The following is a 19,250-nucleotide window of genomic DNA, read 5'->3' on the forward strand; positions in this document are numbered from 1 at the left end:
TCCTGCTGGACTTGTTTCCCTAGTACGCCGTTTCGAAGAAACTGGAAGTTTGTGTCATCGGCCACGCAGTGGTGCACCTCGTTTAACAACAGTCCGTAACCCCGATGTCTCTTCGCAAATGGACACGCTAAGGGAACAGTCTACAAGTGCAGTCAGTAGCGCACGAGAATTGGCACGAATAACTGGTATACCAAAGACTTCGGTGTACCGTATCCTTCATGGGGTATTGCAATTGTACCCATACAAATTGAAATCGCTACATACTAAGAGATTGGAATTCTCAAATTGGGCTTTGGCGAAAATCGAAGATAATCCGCGATGGCTGCTGAAAATATTGTGGACAGATGAGGCTCATTTTGCTTTGCATGGAGCAGTTAATACCCATAACTGTAGAATATGGGCACATTTGAATCCACATGCTTACACTGAGAAGCCCCTGCATTTACCACGGGTTACTGTTTGGTGTGGTTTCACTGCATCCATTATTGCAGGCCCTTTTTTCTTTGAAAAGCCCTGTAAAAAAGCAGGATGGAAGACATGTTCAGTTAATGGAACAAGTTACTTGGAAATGTTACAGAAGGAAGTGATACCGTCCTTATCGGAACACAATGTCCTTGACACAATGACATTCATGCAAAATGGGGCACCTCCTCACATCGACACCGAAGTGAAGGCATTTTTTAGAAGAACTTTTACTGAAGAACGGATAGCGGTCACTTTACACATGAATGGCCCCCACGCTCACCAGATTTAACACCCCTTGATTTTTGGCTTTGCGGTTACCTTAAGTCTCGGGTGTACCGCCATAGGCCAACTTAGTTAGTGCAGCTAAAGGAAGCCATTTGACACGAAATCTCATGCATTCATCCGGATATGCTGTATGATGCAATTACCAGTGTTGTCTCCCGCTTCCAAAATGTCATTTGTGGTTATGGCGGACACATAGAACAAGTACTGTAGTACTAGTGTGATACGCATGTAAACAATTGCTTGCATGCAAATAAAAGTGTTTTTCCCGTAGAATTGTATGTTTTGCTTGTGCTTAGCGCCCTCTATCGACAAATTTTTCAACTATTTTTTTTTTTGTATGAAAAAAAAATTCCCCGCTCATAAGAATAACAGTTTCGCAAACCGCATTAAATTATACTCATTGTTTCTCTTTTTATGAATTTTTAAAGTATTTACAAATTTATGTGATACCCGGTATTTTCAATGATTTGAGTAATATGTTTTAATAATGGATGAGTGTGTGTGTTGACTCATTCAGGATAGATAGAATTGCTAGGTGTGTTTGTCAATGCATGATAATTCGTATTTGCTTATTTTCAATGTTGGGAATTTGCAGATCCAAATGAGAATTTCGTAATGTTTGTTAGAAGTTTAATTTTAAAAAAACCACGAAACATTTTCGCAAAAAAAAAAAAGAAAAAAAAAGTCCATAATAAATAAATATTTTTACACCATACTAAAATTCGAAGCATAATCATTTCAATGATAAAAGTTTTAAACGTGTAATTGCATTTTTCCTTTTTAACAAAGGAAAATACATATTTTAAACTTATTTTACAGCGATATTTTTCATTATTAAAGTGAAACTCTGATCGTTTTAATTGTTTTTATTAAAATTTCATCTTCTATTTTCACATTGCTAATGGTCAAAATTTTATGATATGGCTGAATTTTCACATTTAATAATTCTAATATAAGGTAAATTTTTATTAAAATTTTTGAAGTTTTGTTTTGTACCTATAAGTAACAGTTCATTTCGATGCATGAGAGACTAAAAATAATTTAAATGTACACATTTTTAATATTGCCGCTCTTTCTTGTAATATAATCTCATCATGTTTCATAGAATATTGCTTTGTCTTCTTGTGCAGAGGCATTTGATCTTCCATCTTTTTTCCTATGCGCTAATGAATCATCATCTCTTCCAATCCTTTTCCTGGGAATAAATTCATTTTTTTTATTTGTATTTAACTTCAAAATCTTTTAAGCATCGCATTTATTCGATCAGCGTCTTAATGATAAAATTGTTTTAATAATAAAGAAAATACAGGAAGAAAAAAAAAAGGCCAATCAGTCTATCTTCACTTGCCCCAGTCTATATGCTTTTCAATCAAGGATTTCAAACCAAGATTCAAATTATGTACCATATTGTAGCTATCCGAATTAGAAAAAGAAATAATAAAGATACCAGATATAGGAGTATTTAGGTATGATTTTACGCGAACTTCATACAATAAAAATGAGTATGAGATGAATTCTTAAAAAAATTGCAACACAGATGTGATTGAAATTTAAGTCTAATTAGTGGATTGCAAAACACGCTAATTAGAAGTATTTGAGGGAGCTGGTAATGGAAACATATTAATTTTGAACTCATAAAATTAATTTGCATGTTATAGAAAAAATTCTTTTACCCTAGTATGTAACTGTTTGAAATTCTTTATTGAATTGAAGAAATTGTAATTGTGATAATTTTATTTTTTAAATCTCTTTACAAATTCTAATTTTATTTTAAAAATTAATTTTCGAATTCTATCATTTTGAAGAAGCATATTTTTTTTATTTCAAACCTATAAAATGTTTCTTTGTAATTGAAACATTCTTGACGATGCAAACATGGTTTTCTGTTCAAATGATTTTAAATTTAAGGCTAATTTTTTAAAATTTTGTATGTTTTTCGTATTTTTTAAACTAAAAAGATAAATCATTGTCAGTTGAAACCAAAAATACAGGTTTCAGCTGTCTTCCTATAAAAATATCATGATTATTTATTTTGTATTTAATTCATAAATTAAATATTTCCGAATTTATTGATATTTACCTTTAACATTCTATTTCTACTAAGCATTTGAACAAATACGTAAATGCCATCTTAGCGCCAGTTTTAAATAATGGTTCGTATTTTGACATCGATTAATAATTGTAATTATTCTGATAGTTCTGTTTGTAATGTTCTGATGTTTAATTCAATTTAGTGATATTTTTTAAACTTGATTTTTAATTATTGAATAAGATTTGTTACAGTTGAACAAATCTCGCAAAGTAATATATATATAGATATATATATATACCGGGTGCGGCATAAATTCGTGCCAACTTCAAAAAATCATAATAAAAAAAGTAATGTTCGAAAAAAATTCCTGTTTGAAGAATATGTTCAGAGAGCCTTTGGATTTCATTATTTTCATTAAAAAAATGTATTTAAAAATGACCGGTGGATGGCGCTCACACGGTCATACCGAGACGTTTTATGCAAATCAGGAAAACAGAGCACAGTAACATTAGAATACATTTTATTTTAAAGCAAAAGATGTTCAACATGACAGCCACCACAAGGTATTAAGCAAGTGAAGCGCGTGACTGCGCCTATTACATATGCGTGTAATAATGGCCAACAGAATGACATCTTTCAGTTCCATCAAAGTGGCAGGGGAGCCCCGGTAGACACGAGGACTTCAGGTATCTCTACAGCCAAAAGTCCGCTGGAGAAACATCTGGCGCTCGTGAGGGCCTCTTACATCCTCTGCTTATAACTCTGTCCTCAGTGAATGCGTCTAGGAGGAACGTCTTAGCGGAACTAGCAACGTGGGGTGGGGCACCAACCTGCTTGAAGGTGACGGAAGATAACGCACGTTTTTGCTGCAAAGCAGGCATAACGTGGTCTCGCAAATCCTTAAAATAGCGTCCTGAAGTGACGGAACAGGTTTTCCAACCAGATACAGGACAACGCTCTTCAAAAAAAGAAAGGGCCTAGAATGAAGGACGCAGTGAAACTGCACCAAACAGTCACATCTGGAGAATGTAGTAGTTTGGTCGTGTACACACGAGGGTTTGATGCTGCCCAGATACGATTATTTTGCGTATTGACGTTACCATGCAATGAAAAGTGGGCTTCATCTGTCCACATGATGTTCAGTAACCATTGTGGATCTCATTCCATTTGTGCGAGCACCCATGTTACAAAGGCTTGTCTTTTCTCGCAATCTACTGGCAACAACTGAAGAAATGCCTCTATTTTGTACGGATGCAGTTTCAAGATTTCGTTCAGAATGCTTCGGATAGACCTTTCCGGAATTCATGTTATTTTACCTGCTTCACGTGCCCTTGAAATCCCCGTTGAAGTCTCGGCTTCCATATTTATCATGACCCTTTGGATATCAGGGACACGGTCAGCGCTGACGGATGGTCTGCCACTTCTTGGACGATCCTCTGATCTTCCCGTTTCCTCAAAACGCCGAACTAAATTCAATATCCCATTCAATGGAATTGGGCTTTTCTTCGCCTCAATTCCTTTAACAGTCCGTAACTATCAGTCGCGGATTCACCGTTCTAATAGACCAGTTTAACAATTAATGCTCGATCCGGTAGCGATAGCTTACTATTGGCTTCGAATGACAGATCCAGTATAGCTATAAAACACCAGCCTTGTGTTTTATAGCTATACTGATTTGCATAAACAGTCTCGGTAAGACGTGTGGCAGCCATCTATCGGTCATTTTTAAAATATATTTTTTAATGGAAATAACAGAATCCAAAGACTGTTTTAACATATTCCCACAAACCGCAATTTTTTTTATACATTACATTTTTTTATTATGATTTTTTGAAGTTTGCACGAATTCATGCCGCACCCTGTATTTGACGAATTTTGCAAGTATTGCCTTCCTTTATATATCGAAGATTGTATTCTGTAAGAGACATTCAATGGAGTTTTCGAATATTTTAATAAACATGTTCATATTAGTAACGAGTTTTCAATATCCTTGAGATATTTTTTTCTTTCAAAGAAATTTTTTCATCATTTTCTATGAAAGAAATAAATTCAGCAAATTCAGTGTCAATTTTATTTTCAAGGATTTGTGTAATCTGCTTTAATGATAAAAGATAAATGTCTGTGTTAACATTATAATACAAACAGAATTCTTAACTTTGGCAAGTGCTCATTTTCAATGTTGGGAATTTGCAGTTCGGAACGAGGTTTTTTAAACTTGTATGAGCATTTATATTAATTTAAAAAAAGCGAAATTTTGGTATGTTTCCGATATAATTTAAAAATTCCCAAAATTATATTTACAACATTCTAAAATTCGAAGCATTGTCATTTCAATGATAAAGGTTTTAGAGATTGATCTACTATGTGCCGCTTTTGAATAATAGCACTGATTGCGACATTTCAACCAATTAAATGGACTTACAATTGAATAACAACATTAATAATCGATTTTAATTTGAAATTTGTTTAATCAATAGATTTTAAATTTGATGTTAATAAAAAATATTATTATTTGTAAGCATTATATTCAAATACACCATTATTATATACATTACTATGGACAACACCAAGTATTTGCAGTAATTCCAAGCATTTTATGGGATTTTTTCATCAGCAAAGATATAAAGAAACATTAGTTTTTTTCTATAAATGACAAATTATACAAAATATTCATTTCTTTAAATATTTAAAATTTTCCTTTATAACTGACATTTAATGCACTTTGTGAATGCTTCTGAAAAATAATTTTATATTATGCAAAAGATTCCAATGTACCTGTGATAGTTTTTTTCTTCTTTTCAAAAATTTCTGTGGTCATTTTTTATGAAAAAAATTTAGTTGTTTCAATGCCAGTTTTATTTTCATCGATTTCTGTAATCTCTACTAATAATAATGGTTAATTTGTAAACACGTTTAAGGGGAAGTCTGCTGGGAATCGCGTTTGCTAACCAGAAACTGATGCTGTTGAAAGAGGAGATGAAGATAGCATTAATAAGCTGAACGAGGAATTTTATTATCGACAAACACACAGCTTATCAGGAGAAATACCTAACTGGTGTCTGGTCACCAATATTTCCCTTGATTTCAGGAATAATGTATGCTTAGATGTGATGGAAAAGATGTTGAATTTATGGATAAAAGAGGACATTACGGATAATATGCGTATCTCCTATAGAGAAAGAGCAACGATATCTAATAGATTAGAGGCATTTAACAAATATACATCTAAGGAATATAATAAATGGCCAGGCTGGCTGGATAACTTAAAATAATTGCAAAGCCATAGAATTCAGACAGTTTTTACTTTACACAAGACAAGAATTTTGGATTTACAAGACACTTGGGATTCATCTGAATATATTAATACTTTTTGCTTTCAAGTGTATGTAAGAATGCTCATTGTTGAAACTATTGAAGTATTTCTTAATCACACCAAGCAGTTTAGTTTTCTAATTTAATTTGTTTGTCGAAATATATGGCATTCAAAATGTATAGTAAAAGGGAAATGGGCTCATACATGTCACATTACGTAATAATGCGTTTTAAGCTTCATAATGTCAGTCTTTTGAAATTTGAAAATTGCATACAAAAGTTAACAAAGAAATCAGAGAAGTCCCTTTAATAATTGTGGAAAATATATCAAGAAATACCTGTTATAAAAACTATTACTTTTGCAGCAAATGAAGAAATTAATTGTGATTCTTTAGTAAAAATCCATTCGGATTGTTTTGTTCTGAATCGAATTTGAAAAATGATAGTTTTTGTAATTTGAAATCACGAGAGATAGTATCAATTTAAAAAATTGAAAAATAATCGCATGGCAATGGTACTATCAATAGCGGTTGTAAATTTTTAAACTGAAGAGAACTTTATATTTTTATTGAAATCATCTTTTTTTGGTACTTGCGTAGTAAGCTAACTTCCATTCTTGAGATGTTTCAGACATTATAGAAAAGTTTGCTCTTTAGGCTATGGGAGAGCAGTTTATAATGCTACTTTTGATGACATTAGATTAATGCAAATCAAAGCACACATAAATGCGTCTTCTTGTAATATTGAATTTCATGCATTTTACTGCAATTATCGAGTTAGTTTGCTCCTATGACATATTTAACTCGATTAAAACTAAATGAATTGTAGAAAAAAAATTTAGAATCTTTAAAAATGAAAATTATGATTCGAAATTAAAACATCTGCTCGGAAATAAGAACTGCCATCACTGTTTTCATATAACTAAAGGTTCGATGTTAGGCAACATTGGTCAGAAGGACATCGTTCCTTTTCTTTTATTTTCAACACCCTGCCTTTAGTTTCTAGATTGTATTCAATTTTGATGTTCTGCTTCCCTTACTGATTCGAATGCATATTGAAAACAATGAAATCCATATTTTAGGAATTCCATGTAAATATTCAATTCATTGAAATGAACTTATGAGCAGTAAATAAACGTAATCATAAATTGTGACACTGCATGCATCATCTTCTCATCTTAGAAATTGGTCAAGGATATTATTACACGGTTTATTTCTTCCGCTCGTCTTCAAATTTTAAAGCAAATATTTCAATTAAAAAAAAACTTCTTACTCATTTATTCAAGATCTGTATTTATTTCTAAAATTTACTTTATGCAAGGATCACCATTTACAAAATTTATGAGCAGTTCTCATTTTTTTTTCAATGATAAATGGAATTTTGAAACATGAGTGCTGACCAATGTTAGTGTCTTATTTATCTGTACAGAAGACTCCATTCGAAAATTAGTCTGCATTCAGATGCAATTTGACACGATGAAAGAAAATAAACAGCTGATATTAGAAATTTTGGAAAATAACAGGAAAAAACAAGACCTTAAATTACAGACTGGAAATGATAAGAGGTTGAAATTAGCTTCTGAGACTTTAACACTTTGCATTCGGATATTGACTCTCACTCACCATTCAAAACGGCTCATCATTTTGACGTTTTATTTATTTATTTAATTTTGCTTATTAAAAATACCTGCAGAATAATAAGATGCAAATTAAGTAAACGGGAAAATTCGACTTAAAAAATTATATATACTTATATTTCGGAGCAATAAACAAGTCTTTGTATTAAATGAATAATTACGCATCGAATTATTTTACGAATACAAAGGGTTAAATGAGCTATGCACCCTGGTGGAAATGCTAAAAGAAAAGTATCGGCAAAAAATTGTAAATAAGTAAATGAGGAGAAGGAAAAATTATTTATTTTCTTTTCTGAAAGCCGATGGTGATTGTTAGGGCCTAATGGTGCATGGATTTGAAATACGTTATTCCATGATTGAAAACAAATTGCGGAAGAAGAAAAAGAAAAATATCAAATTTCTTACAAAAAGGAAGCATTCAATTTGAAACTGAATGGAAGAAAAACATAAAAAAAATCAGTATTCAATATTGATCACAAAAGGAATAAAACATGCTTCAATTTCTCCCATACGAAATTATTTGCTACAAACATGATTCACAAATTTTTATAATGTGCTTTTTTCTTCTTGTTTTGATGGGAACTTAATATTAGATATTTGAATGACTCTTTCTCCTCCTACAAGTAGTGAATAAAATTTCCAAACATTCCAAACCAGGATTTTTCATTATTAGAAACTATGCAGTAGTTTCGTGTACGTATAAATATTTCTTGTTATAGAATCTGATTCTATATTCAATATTAAATTCTCGTTTAAAGTTCCACGAGGCTCTCATTCGTTTATATTCATTATGCTTGCAATGAATGGCGTCTTCAACTGAACAATACTGTGCGGTTTTTGAAGAGTATTTGAACACAACAGAAGATTATTACTTGTTATTGAGTTTGTGTCTTGATTACTCAATTTGTCTCATTATATTTCCTAGCATTTGTGAAACTCAAAAAGGTGTTAATCCATATAAGGTGCGTTTATTTTGAACCCTTGGAACTAGAGTGAAAATGCAATTTACATTATGATTTTATTTTCATGCAATGAATACCGGATATCCTTTTCCTGAAAATATGTTGCATCATCTTTTTTTTTTCAGAAAAAAAATGGCAATTATATAAGAATATTCAAAACCTTATTTATAAGAAATTAAATATTCTTTCAGCAAAAATCTATCTTTAGTACTTCTAATTAATCTCCTGGATCTTTTAATTTCGGACAATGGTCAAAAGACGTGAACTGTTAATCAGCAACAATATTTATGCTAGTGAAATATTTGAAATAGAAACTTCCAAACTGTTCAAGATAAAAGAATTGCAAGATTTGTTTCCGGATTTTATTTTACTGATGTTGTATTGCTTCTGAGTTCCATTCGAAATTAATTCTTCAGACACAATCTGATTACTGAAATATAACTTAGAAGTAAATAATCATAAAAATGCATTGAAATTTTTTTTATCAGCAGAAAATAAATAAATAGGAAACCGAGTCGCTTCTTTTGGTTTATGGGGTGACGAAATAAACAAAAAAAAATCTTAATTTAATCTCTAAAAAATTTTGATAAATAGTTTTTTTTAACAGAATCTCATTGAATTTCAAACCATTTCATAGCTATTAGTGCAGTTGAGTGATTTTATTCATAGAAAATAATTTTAATAAAATGTAAGCTTTTATTTAATATACATGGATAATTATATTTTAAAATCTTAACCAACGGGAGAATTCAGATTAAAAAAAAATATTACATCACACATGCACACAATTTTGCTATTAATACCATCTCATTATTTTCATGCTGTAAATTAAATTTTGTTTGACATTAGAAAATGAACTAATTATCGCAATAATTTCATCTAACAGCGTCCTATCTTTCCATACTTTACATTGTTATTTCTCTTTTATGCTATATAATATTTAACATGCTGAATATTGATCCACTTGTAGATAAGATTGTAGAAAATCAAAATTTCCCGCCATCATGCATTCATGCGCTCTTTTAAATACCGAATTCATTTAATTTAAGAAATTTAAAATTAAAATGCATAACAAAGGACAAAATCTGAATAGGCTTGATGTTTAAACTTTCATGCAATAATATCGCACTTTAAACAAAAGTTAGGTCTATTTTGAAAGGAAATCCTAATTTATGATTACGGTCTAATGAAGAGGCAAGCACTTGAGTAGACCGTTAATGAGCATTAAAAGTATGCTTGTGAACGCTTTGTAATAGAAAAGATCAATCGATCAAAAATGATAAGATTAAAGAACTAAAAAAAGTTTTAATTTCATTTTACTGATATTATACTTTCCATTCTAAAACAGTCTTTAATATGTAATATAATAACAGAATTACAAGTTACAAGCAAATGACTATGAAAATGCATTCGATTATATCTTTATTCACACAAAATAAATACAAACCAAATCTTTTGCAATAATTATGAGAAAAAAAAAGAAAAAACAAAATTAATTTTATTATAAAAAATGTTATTAAAGTATCAATTAACAGAATGTCGTGGAATTTTAAATGTTTTCCTATTTGAGAGTACATTAAGAGGGAAAAAATCATAGAAAAGTTTGTGGTAAAAGTTCGTTTAAGGTAAATTTTCATTTTATCGACAGTATATTTCTATTTTAAAATCTGATTCATGCCCTTTATTTTTTTTTTATAATACCTTCTTTCATAGACAGATATATTTTGCCTGACAGGAGTTTTCATTGTTCAAATGAAAGATCAATATACACTCAAAGTAATAACTTCGAATCAATCGTGGAATTCAGGTTAAAAACAATCATCCATTATTCAGGTTTCTATGCTATCTCTGCGAGGGTAATAGGCATTCTAGATCATAAACTTAATTCTTGTTTTAACTCAGTTGCTATCCAAATTAAGATATGAAAGGATATCACAAATAAACACATGAAGCGAATTTGGATTTTAAATATTAGACATTGGATATTTGAATTTAGGGCAAAGGGCTCTAGCACGTTATTTAATAAATGAAACATTCAAAATTTATTCATCGTTGAATATACTTTAACTATAACCGTAAGTACCAAATGTAAATCTCATCAAGAACGTTTACAGCATTAAACTGTAGAAGAAAAGAAAATCTACGTTTCTTACCTATTTAAGAACTATTTAAAAAAATTTGATAAGTCGGAATTTTATTTTTGTTGGAAATTAATGGCTCGATACTTTTGCCAAATTTGTAGCAGAGTACTGACTTACGGTGAGCATAATCCTTGCGTATTTTATAAGAATGATGACAACGTGTATTCACTGCCAACGACAGGAAATTCAGATGAAGATAATGAAGAAGCCAAAGACAAATGTACGGAAAATTCTAATGAGAATTCTTTGTATTTAAGTCAGTCTTTGCAAAAAAAGGAAAATAAAGAATCTGAGCTGATTAATTTATCGCTGTATCAACATAATGAAGAATTTAAGCCGCTTCCTCCAAAAGTAAACAAGTGCAGGATTTCTGCAGAGTGCTCCGACAATGCACAACTAAGTGATCCTTGTAATATGTCTTATTTTAATTCCATTTCAGATGCTCAGGCGACGGAAGTTCAAGGCAAAGAAAACACATCTTTTACAGCTTCTTCAGAAAACATTGAATCTGCTCATAGACCTGAAATCGTCCATCGTGAAGCTTATGAAGAAAGGACAATTTTAGCCGGATCAAGTGTTTTTCAAATACAAAATCAAAGTGCATCAGGTGTATCAGACCTGTTCTATGCAACAACTGATGAAGAATATAAAACGTTTCTTGAAAATAGCAAATGGCAATCTTTGAATTACGATAAAAAATTTTTTATTGATTCTCTAGAATGTGTCGTCAAAACAGGTCATTCAGAAAGTAAAAATATTTCTGGAAATGAAAATTTGATTTTGAGGAATAAGTCAGAGAGTGTAAATCATAAAAATATTTCACTTGAAATGCATTCTCAAGGTCACAATAATAAGAAGAAAATAAGTACCGACTTGAAAGAACCTATCTCTACCAAGGAGGATGACAATGCTGTGGCTGGTCCTTCCGGATTCTGTTCTGGTAAGAAGAAATTTCCTAAAGACTTCAGTAAGAAAGATACTCCTAAAACGAATTATCGAACACACAGTAGCGAGAAGCGCGATATATGCAAGAAGCAGTTCTCTCAAAAGTCAGGTCTAAACCTACATTACATAACCCACACGAGCAAAACGTCTTATGCATGTGATGTATGCGGAAAAGAATTTACTCAGAAAACAGATCGCGACAGACATCATCGAACCCATACCGGTGAGAGACCTTTCGTGTGCTATGTCTGCAATAAAGCTTTTGCTCTAAAGTTTAATCTTAAGAATCATGTTAGGACTCACACTGGCGAAAAGCCTTTTGTATGTGATGTTTGTAATAAAGCTTTCGCTCTAAAGGGTCATCTTAAAACACATGCTCGTACCCACACTGGAGAAAAGCCTTACAAGTGTCCATTTTGTGGAAAAGCTTTCACGACCAGCAGCGGTTGTAATAGGCATCAGAGGAGCGCGCATAAGTGAAATAAACTTGTAAACTACCGAAATAATTCTTTTAATCTTGTATGGAACTATTTTACATTCTTAGCCGAATTGAAACAATTTTAATATGTGAGGACACACGGGGGAGAAAAACCTTATTAATGTCCAGATTGTGAAATGACATTCGCGCACAGCAGCGATTGTAAAAAGCATCACAGAAGACAGCAGGAGTGAAAGTAATCAGCAAATTACAGAAATAATTATTTTACACTTCCATGATTTTTTTTTTACATTCTTTATCGAAATTTTATCGAATTAAGGAATTTTAAGTGCAAGTTGTTATAGTTTTATTTTTAAATTTCCTGTATGAATTTTATTCCTTTGACGAAGTATATTTACTGATACAGAACTCATAAGCTTATTGTATTTTACTAATAATTGACAAGGAAAATATATTTTCAGTTCAAATGCATTTATATCTGTGTGTATGAATATTGCTTATATTTTTCAAATCCTAATAAAAATTTTAACACATTTATATTAAAAATTCATTTTATCCTCTCTTCAAATAATATTATTTTGGTTTTGATTTTCGCTCAAAATTCAATATTTCCAAATTTAATGGTATCTACCGTTTCATTTACAGTTTTTCAAAGTATTTCCGAATCATTTTAATGCTAACTTATTATTGGTTTTAAATAATGATACGTAAAACGATATTTTAAATGAAAAAATTACTTGTGTGCGGTAAATAATTGTAATAATCGATAAATTAATGTAAGCAACACTTTTTTTTTAATTTGATGTTTTCTTAATGAATAATATTTGCTGCAATTGGAAAATATAGATAAAACAAAAATCTATTTTTAATATTAATGAAGAATTTCGCGAGGAGTACCGTTCTTCATATCTTGAAAATCGTTATCTACATGAGATATTTAATGCATTTTTGTAAAAAGTTAATATATATTTTTATATTAGACCTAAGATATCAAAATCTCTGTGATACATTTTTTTTCCTTTCTAAGGAATTTTTTGTAGTCATTTTCTATGAAATAAATAAATTGAATAACAGATTTTTTCCAACGACTTGTGTAATCCTTTTTAGTACTTAAGATAAACATGTCAGTTGACACATGCAGGAATTGCAAAATTTGCAAATTTGTCTAATGTACATTTTTAATGCGGGGAATTTGGAGGACCAACCGGTGTTTTTGAAATGTTTGGTAACAATTTAATTAATTTTAAAACACACGTCATTTACGCAATAAATTTCCAATGCAAAAAATTGTTTTTACAACATACCAAAATTCGAAGCATGATCATTTCAATGATAAGTTTTAAACGCGTCATTGTATTTTCTATTTTTAACAAATTGAACAAACATGTTTAAACTTATTTAATATGCTTCATTAATATGTTTCATTGTTGAAGTGAAAATCTGATTATTTTCATTTTTCTTAACTTTTTATCTTGTATTTTTCTATTGCTAATGTTCAAATTATTATGATTCGGCGGATTTTGCGTGTTGTGTGTTTTTTTTAATGTAAGATATTCTTTTATAAAAATTTGTGATGATTTTTCTTTGTAATTATAATTAAAATTTTGTTTCGAATCATGCGGCACCTGAAATTATTTAATTGTACCCATTTTTAATACTGCTGCCCTATCTCTTAATATAATTTCATCTAGTTTCAAAGACAATTGTTTTGTGTTGATGTGCCGGGGTATTTGATCTTTAGTCATTTTCCCTGAAAACTAACTAATTGTATATATTCGAATCCTTTTCCTGGGAATGAATTCATTGGTCTTCATGTGTTCAACTTGAGAGTCTTTTAAGCATCGCTTTGATTCGACCAGCATATTAGTTATATAGCATCGTTAAACTATTAGGGATTGAAAACTATTTTAATGTACAGAATTTTTATATTGATACATTTTCTTATAATATAATCTCATCTTGTTTCGAAGAATATTGTATTGTGTTGATGTGCCGAGGCATTTTATCGTCATTCTTTTCTCCTAAACATTAATGAATTATCATTTCTTCGAATCATTTTCCTGGGAATGAATTAACTGGGTTATATGTATTTAACTTGAAACTCTTTCAAGCATCGCTTGGATTTCAACCAGCTCATTAGTGATACAGCAACGTGTTAGTGATAAATTGAATGCAAGGAAACAAATTTTTCAGGGTTTAAGCTACAGATACTGGATTCCTACTATTACAGAATAATGCATTTTTGAGTAATCTGGTTATTAAAAAAACTGATGAATTTTAAAAGCAACAATTATTTGTTGGAAATTTTTTGGTCGGTACATAAAAGATGTGCATTTACTTTTTAGATTATGATTTTGGCTATAATTAATAATACATTGTAATTTGATAAAATTATAAAATTATTTTATTATTTAATTTTTGAACAGAGTCCGAGTAAATTTGAAATTGTCTTTTCAGAGGTTTTCTTTTCTGTGTCATTGTTAATTCAACTAAATTGCATTAAACCTTGGTGTTAATTTCATATATATGATGCATGAGGTTATGTATGAAATGTGTGCGTGCGTTTTTCATAAAGAAATACATTTGAATTTTTATAGTTTCTTCGATATACTGGCAGAATTATTTGACCTTAAAATTTATCTCCTTGAATTGATTAGATATTTTTTCAACATTCCTTCGAATCAAACTCTAGAAGGGAGTAATGTGATCTTTAAATAAAATCTGATATAAAAATTGATTAGCATTAATTTGAACTATTTCATATTTTTTCAGTTGAACTTATGATTGTTTATAAAGCACAGAATATATGTTTTTGAATAGGTAAAAATATTTTCCGTTTTTTTTGTTTTTTTTCCGATATTTAAGAGATAAGCTTCTATTTTTTACATCTTGTTTTATGAAGAAATAGAAAAAAGGAAAAAGTCTTCTGTTAAGACTTTTTTAATTAATTATTGAAATGGATTAAAAAGACAGGTGCCAAAAAAGAAATTTCGATCAAGGATATTTCGTATCCAGTGTTTTCTAAACAAAATCTGTTTATTTAATATAATTTTTTTAACAATTGCTTTTTGTACTTCTTTTGCAAATTAAGGAAAATTTAAAAAGCTTTGCAGAAAATTACACAAATCGAAGGCTCGTTTTAAACATTAGATGTTGGATATTGTATTAGAATATGATAACAATCTTAAAATTAAAAAATATTCTCTAGCACGTTTTTAATGTAATTTTCCTTCATTAAATATAATTTAAATGTATAAAATTTTTTAATTTTTATAATTATTAAAAACATTGCGACTATGTTCTTATACTGCTGGAATCAATTGAAACCTTGATTTCTTTTTATTAATATTTACTGAATATTTTTGATTATACGAAAAATTAATAGCCTGATTTCTATGTCGGTCATGCGATGGAATATTGATCACCGGCAAGATTCACCCTTGCAATTTTCACAAAAACATAACTTATGTTCACCTCTCTGATCCGAAGAATCAGTACTAATTCAAAATTAATGAATACTCCTGATAATTTCAATTTGGATTCTATTTTATCTTTTTGAACGAATGAAGATCGATCTAAAGAAAATGCATGGATGATTGTGAAATGTTGCTTAAAGAGACCAAACGGCAGTCTTTTAATATATATAAAATGCTTTTTATGATTTTCTTAGAGTGTACAACGCAACGAATATTTTTAAATAAAAATATTTCTTAAATTGCGATTTTAATTGCACATTCTGTCTTCTCACCAGACAATAAGGAACCAGTTAATGAAAATGATCAAAGTGTCAGGAGGACTAGCAGACGATCTGATGTAAGTATCAAAACACTGATTCCTCGACGCGTTCGAAGGCGCACGGATAAAAAAACTGAATAACCGGACTGCCACTATAGCAATTGGAATTGTGGTTGAGTTTTAAAGGCCATTACTGGGTACGATAAAGCACTTCCCTATGGAAGTATCTACCAAAAGAAGAAAAAAACAGAAATCGTTTCCTTTAAAGGTTATGGGTAGCAGAAATAAATAACTCCAAAACAGATTTTCTTATAAAAATCTTAATGAAATTATTTTTACAGAATCTCATTGAATTTCAAATATTTCATATTTTTTATTTTAGAGAAAAAAAAATCTTAGAAAATTATTTTGAATAAAATGTTTGTGAGATTTGAAGCATTATTTTATATACGTGTGTCCTTCTCTTTTATAATCATATTTTTTCTCCTTCTTTTATAATATCTTCTTTCATGCACAATTATTTTTAAATCCGGCAAGATCTAATGATGTTTGTAGAAATGAAAGATCAAAATACACTCAAGTAAATTCTAATCAATTTCCAGATACGTAATATTGATGTCGTATTCTTGTAACCTAAGAGCCTACCGAGCCAGTCTTCCTGAAGGTCCCTTAACTTTGGCCAACCAACACAAAGAGTGGTGATCCGCAACTACTGTAAAAGGTTTTCCATACAGATACGGCCTGAATTTACTGATAGCCCAGATCACGGCAAGGCATTCCTTTTCGGTTGTAGAATAATTTCTTTCAGCTGCAGTAAGTGGCCTAAATGCATAGGCTATGAGTCTTTCTGTACCATCCTGGATCTGCACCAGCACTGCGCCGATTCCATACCCACTAGTGTCCGAGTGAATCCTTGTTTCCGCGTCCGGCAGAAAATGTCCCAGAACGGGGCCATCGGTGCTTGGTTGGAAGGAACAATTTCCGCTACAATATTTCACATTAATGATGAAAAGTAGAGATGCAACAACCGCATAAAATATTTTTTTAAAAATTGTCAAAAATTAAGAAGAAATAAATGTCTAACACAACCAAATTGTTGTCATTGAAATATATTATGCTGAATTTTAAGATTTCAAAATAATTAAGAAGTTTAAATACTTTTTAAGAATTTGCTGCTGAAAACGTCTGGATATTACTTTATTTTTAATTAATTAACATTATATTTCAGCTTTAAAAATATCCACCCAAGATGCTCATTTCAACTGTCTGAATTATATTTGTATCACATTTAAATGTTTTTGTTTCCAACGGTCTGCTGTATGGATGGCGAATAACCGAATATACATACGCATAGACAGAGTGAGAGAAATTCATTTCTATTACTAATAAGTATTGTCGTTACAAATTATTTGTTATTATATGAAATTCCTTTAAAATTATCCTAAATAATATCTAAAAACTTAATTTTATCAGGTTACAAGCATGGCACAAAACATGACTAATATTTCTAAAAAATATCTTCATCTAATGATAAAAGATCATTGCAAAAATTCAGGAAACACGATTCGCAAAGGAAGTAATGAGACTCGGTTATCAGAGAGACATTTAGAAATTGTGCCATTAAACTTTTTAAATGATAATTGGAAATAAACAATGATTGTAATTCCAAATCTAATGATTTGAAATGAAAGGAATCTCGCTTAAAGTAGTTTTCAAAATAGGTAGAGAATAATTGCATTTCAAACGAAAAAATAGAACTTATTCAAACTATGCAAACAGATGGAAATATAAATGGGAATGAAACTAAAATAAAAGTTGCTGATTGGATAGTAGATTATAATATTATTATAATATAGACTATAATACCGCTAAATGAATTTTGAAGCATATTAAAATTATTTAAGATTTATTATTGTTCATTGATCGAAATTCTGATTCAAAGGCATTACTGAAATCAGGCAGTTTCTTTTAATTTGGACTAGAAAAAAAGAGCTAAAAAATGTTTAACACTTATAAATAGACTCAGGAATTTAAGATATGATAGATATTAAATTATTGGTTTCTTTTACAAGTAATTCTTATTAAAAAAATTAAAGTTAAACATCATCAGATTACGATACAATCGTCTGAAGAGAACTTGCAATCCTCTGCATTGAGTTTAACTGAAAGGGAATTATTAAATGATTTGGATGCAGAATTAATTATTGATAGACTTGTACAATCATCTAAAGAGTGAAAATGCTGGTTGACATTTCCTTAAAATAACAAAAAGGATGTGACATATATCTGTAATTTTGAGCTGTTGATCTCTTGCAGTAAGAAGTATTCCTTAATAGTACTGAAGTAGGTTGATAGATTGCCCTTTATTTTAGTTTTGGTCAGAAATTTCTCAAATAATAATAATATAATTCGAAAATATCAGTAGCGATACTTTTATCAAATCCTAATTTAACCTTCAGAATTAATTTGCATGTATGTTTAATAATCCTTGCTTCATTAAGCACGTGTAATAGTTGTGTACTGTAATTAGCAACATATCGAACATATGTTTTTAGACTGAGAATAAATTTTGTAAATTGATCGATTATATATATATATACTTACAAAAGAAAGCATTAACTTGAAATGAAAGGAATAAGAAGCAAAAACAATAAATATTCTAAATTGATCAGAAAAGTAATAAAAGCTGTTTAAATTTGTCACAAGATGAATTTAATGTAAACAAGATTAAAAAGTTTTATAAATGTGCCAGTTTTCTTCTTCTTCTTTGATGAGAAACCTGATGTTAGATTTCTGAATGACATATACTACTCATACAACTAGCGAATAAAATTTCTGACATTTCCAAATTATGATGTCTACATAGCTTGCTGTTTTAGAGAACTGTACATTAGGATGGAACGAAGAAACCAATTTTTGATTTTTAATTTGTAACAGAGCGGAAAAGCAACCTTTGATATAGATAAGGTAAATAAAAATTATAAAAAAAAAATATTAGAATATATCTTGAGGTGCCGTAAGGATGTTAAAATTTCATAAAAACACACTTTTTGCAATTTTTTAAGGATTATTGCATACCTAGAATATGAAATAGAAAGTATATTTTAGGCATTGTCACATAAATAAAAGAATAAAAACTATTTTACTATTGCACTGGCATGGCAATGACCCGTCCCCGGAGAGGTTGTTATTGAGGTAAGGCAGAGATTTGCCTGCATCCGGTGACAAGGACAGACCTGGTTTCAAAGCAGTAGCTTTGCGAGTTCAATTGAGTTTCCGTAACCGCTCCATCTATTGT

The 19,250-nt window shown here is 30.2% G+C and overlaps 1 protein-coding gene across 1 annotated transcript; it reads left to right on the forward strand.

Moving 5' to 3' along the window:
- The first annotated feature begins 10,832 nt into the window (after positions 1 to 10,832).
- LOC129972654 (zinc finger protein 510-like) lies at positions 10,833 to 12,806 on the forward strand. Its single transcript, XM_056086867.1, has one exon. It carries the CDS (start codon positions 10,906 to 10,908, stop codon positions 12,256 to 12,258), a length of 1,353 nt encoding a protein of 450 aa, XP_055942842.1. The 5' UTR covers positions 10,833 to 10,905; the 3' UTR covers positions 12,259 to 12,806.
- The last annotated feature ends 6,444 nt before the right edge of the window (positions 12,807 to 19,250 follow it).

The sequence above is a fragment of the Argiope bruennichi genome, chromosome 6 (assembly GCF_947563725.1).
Source record: "Argiope bruennichi chromosome 6, qqArgBrue1.1, whole genome shotgun sequence".
Classification (NCBI taxonomy): domain Eukaryota; kingdom Metazoa; phylum Arthropoda; class Arachnida; order Araneae; family Araneidae; genus Argiope; species Argiope bruennichi.

What these genes read in the sequence shown, in the direction of transcription:
- LOC129972654 (XM_056086867.1), top strand. Translation starts at nt 10,906, where the DNA reads ATGGCTCGATACTTTTGCCAAATTTGTAGCAGAGTACTGACTTACGGT.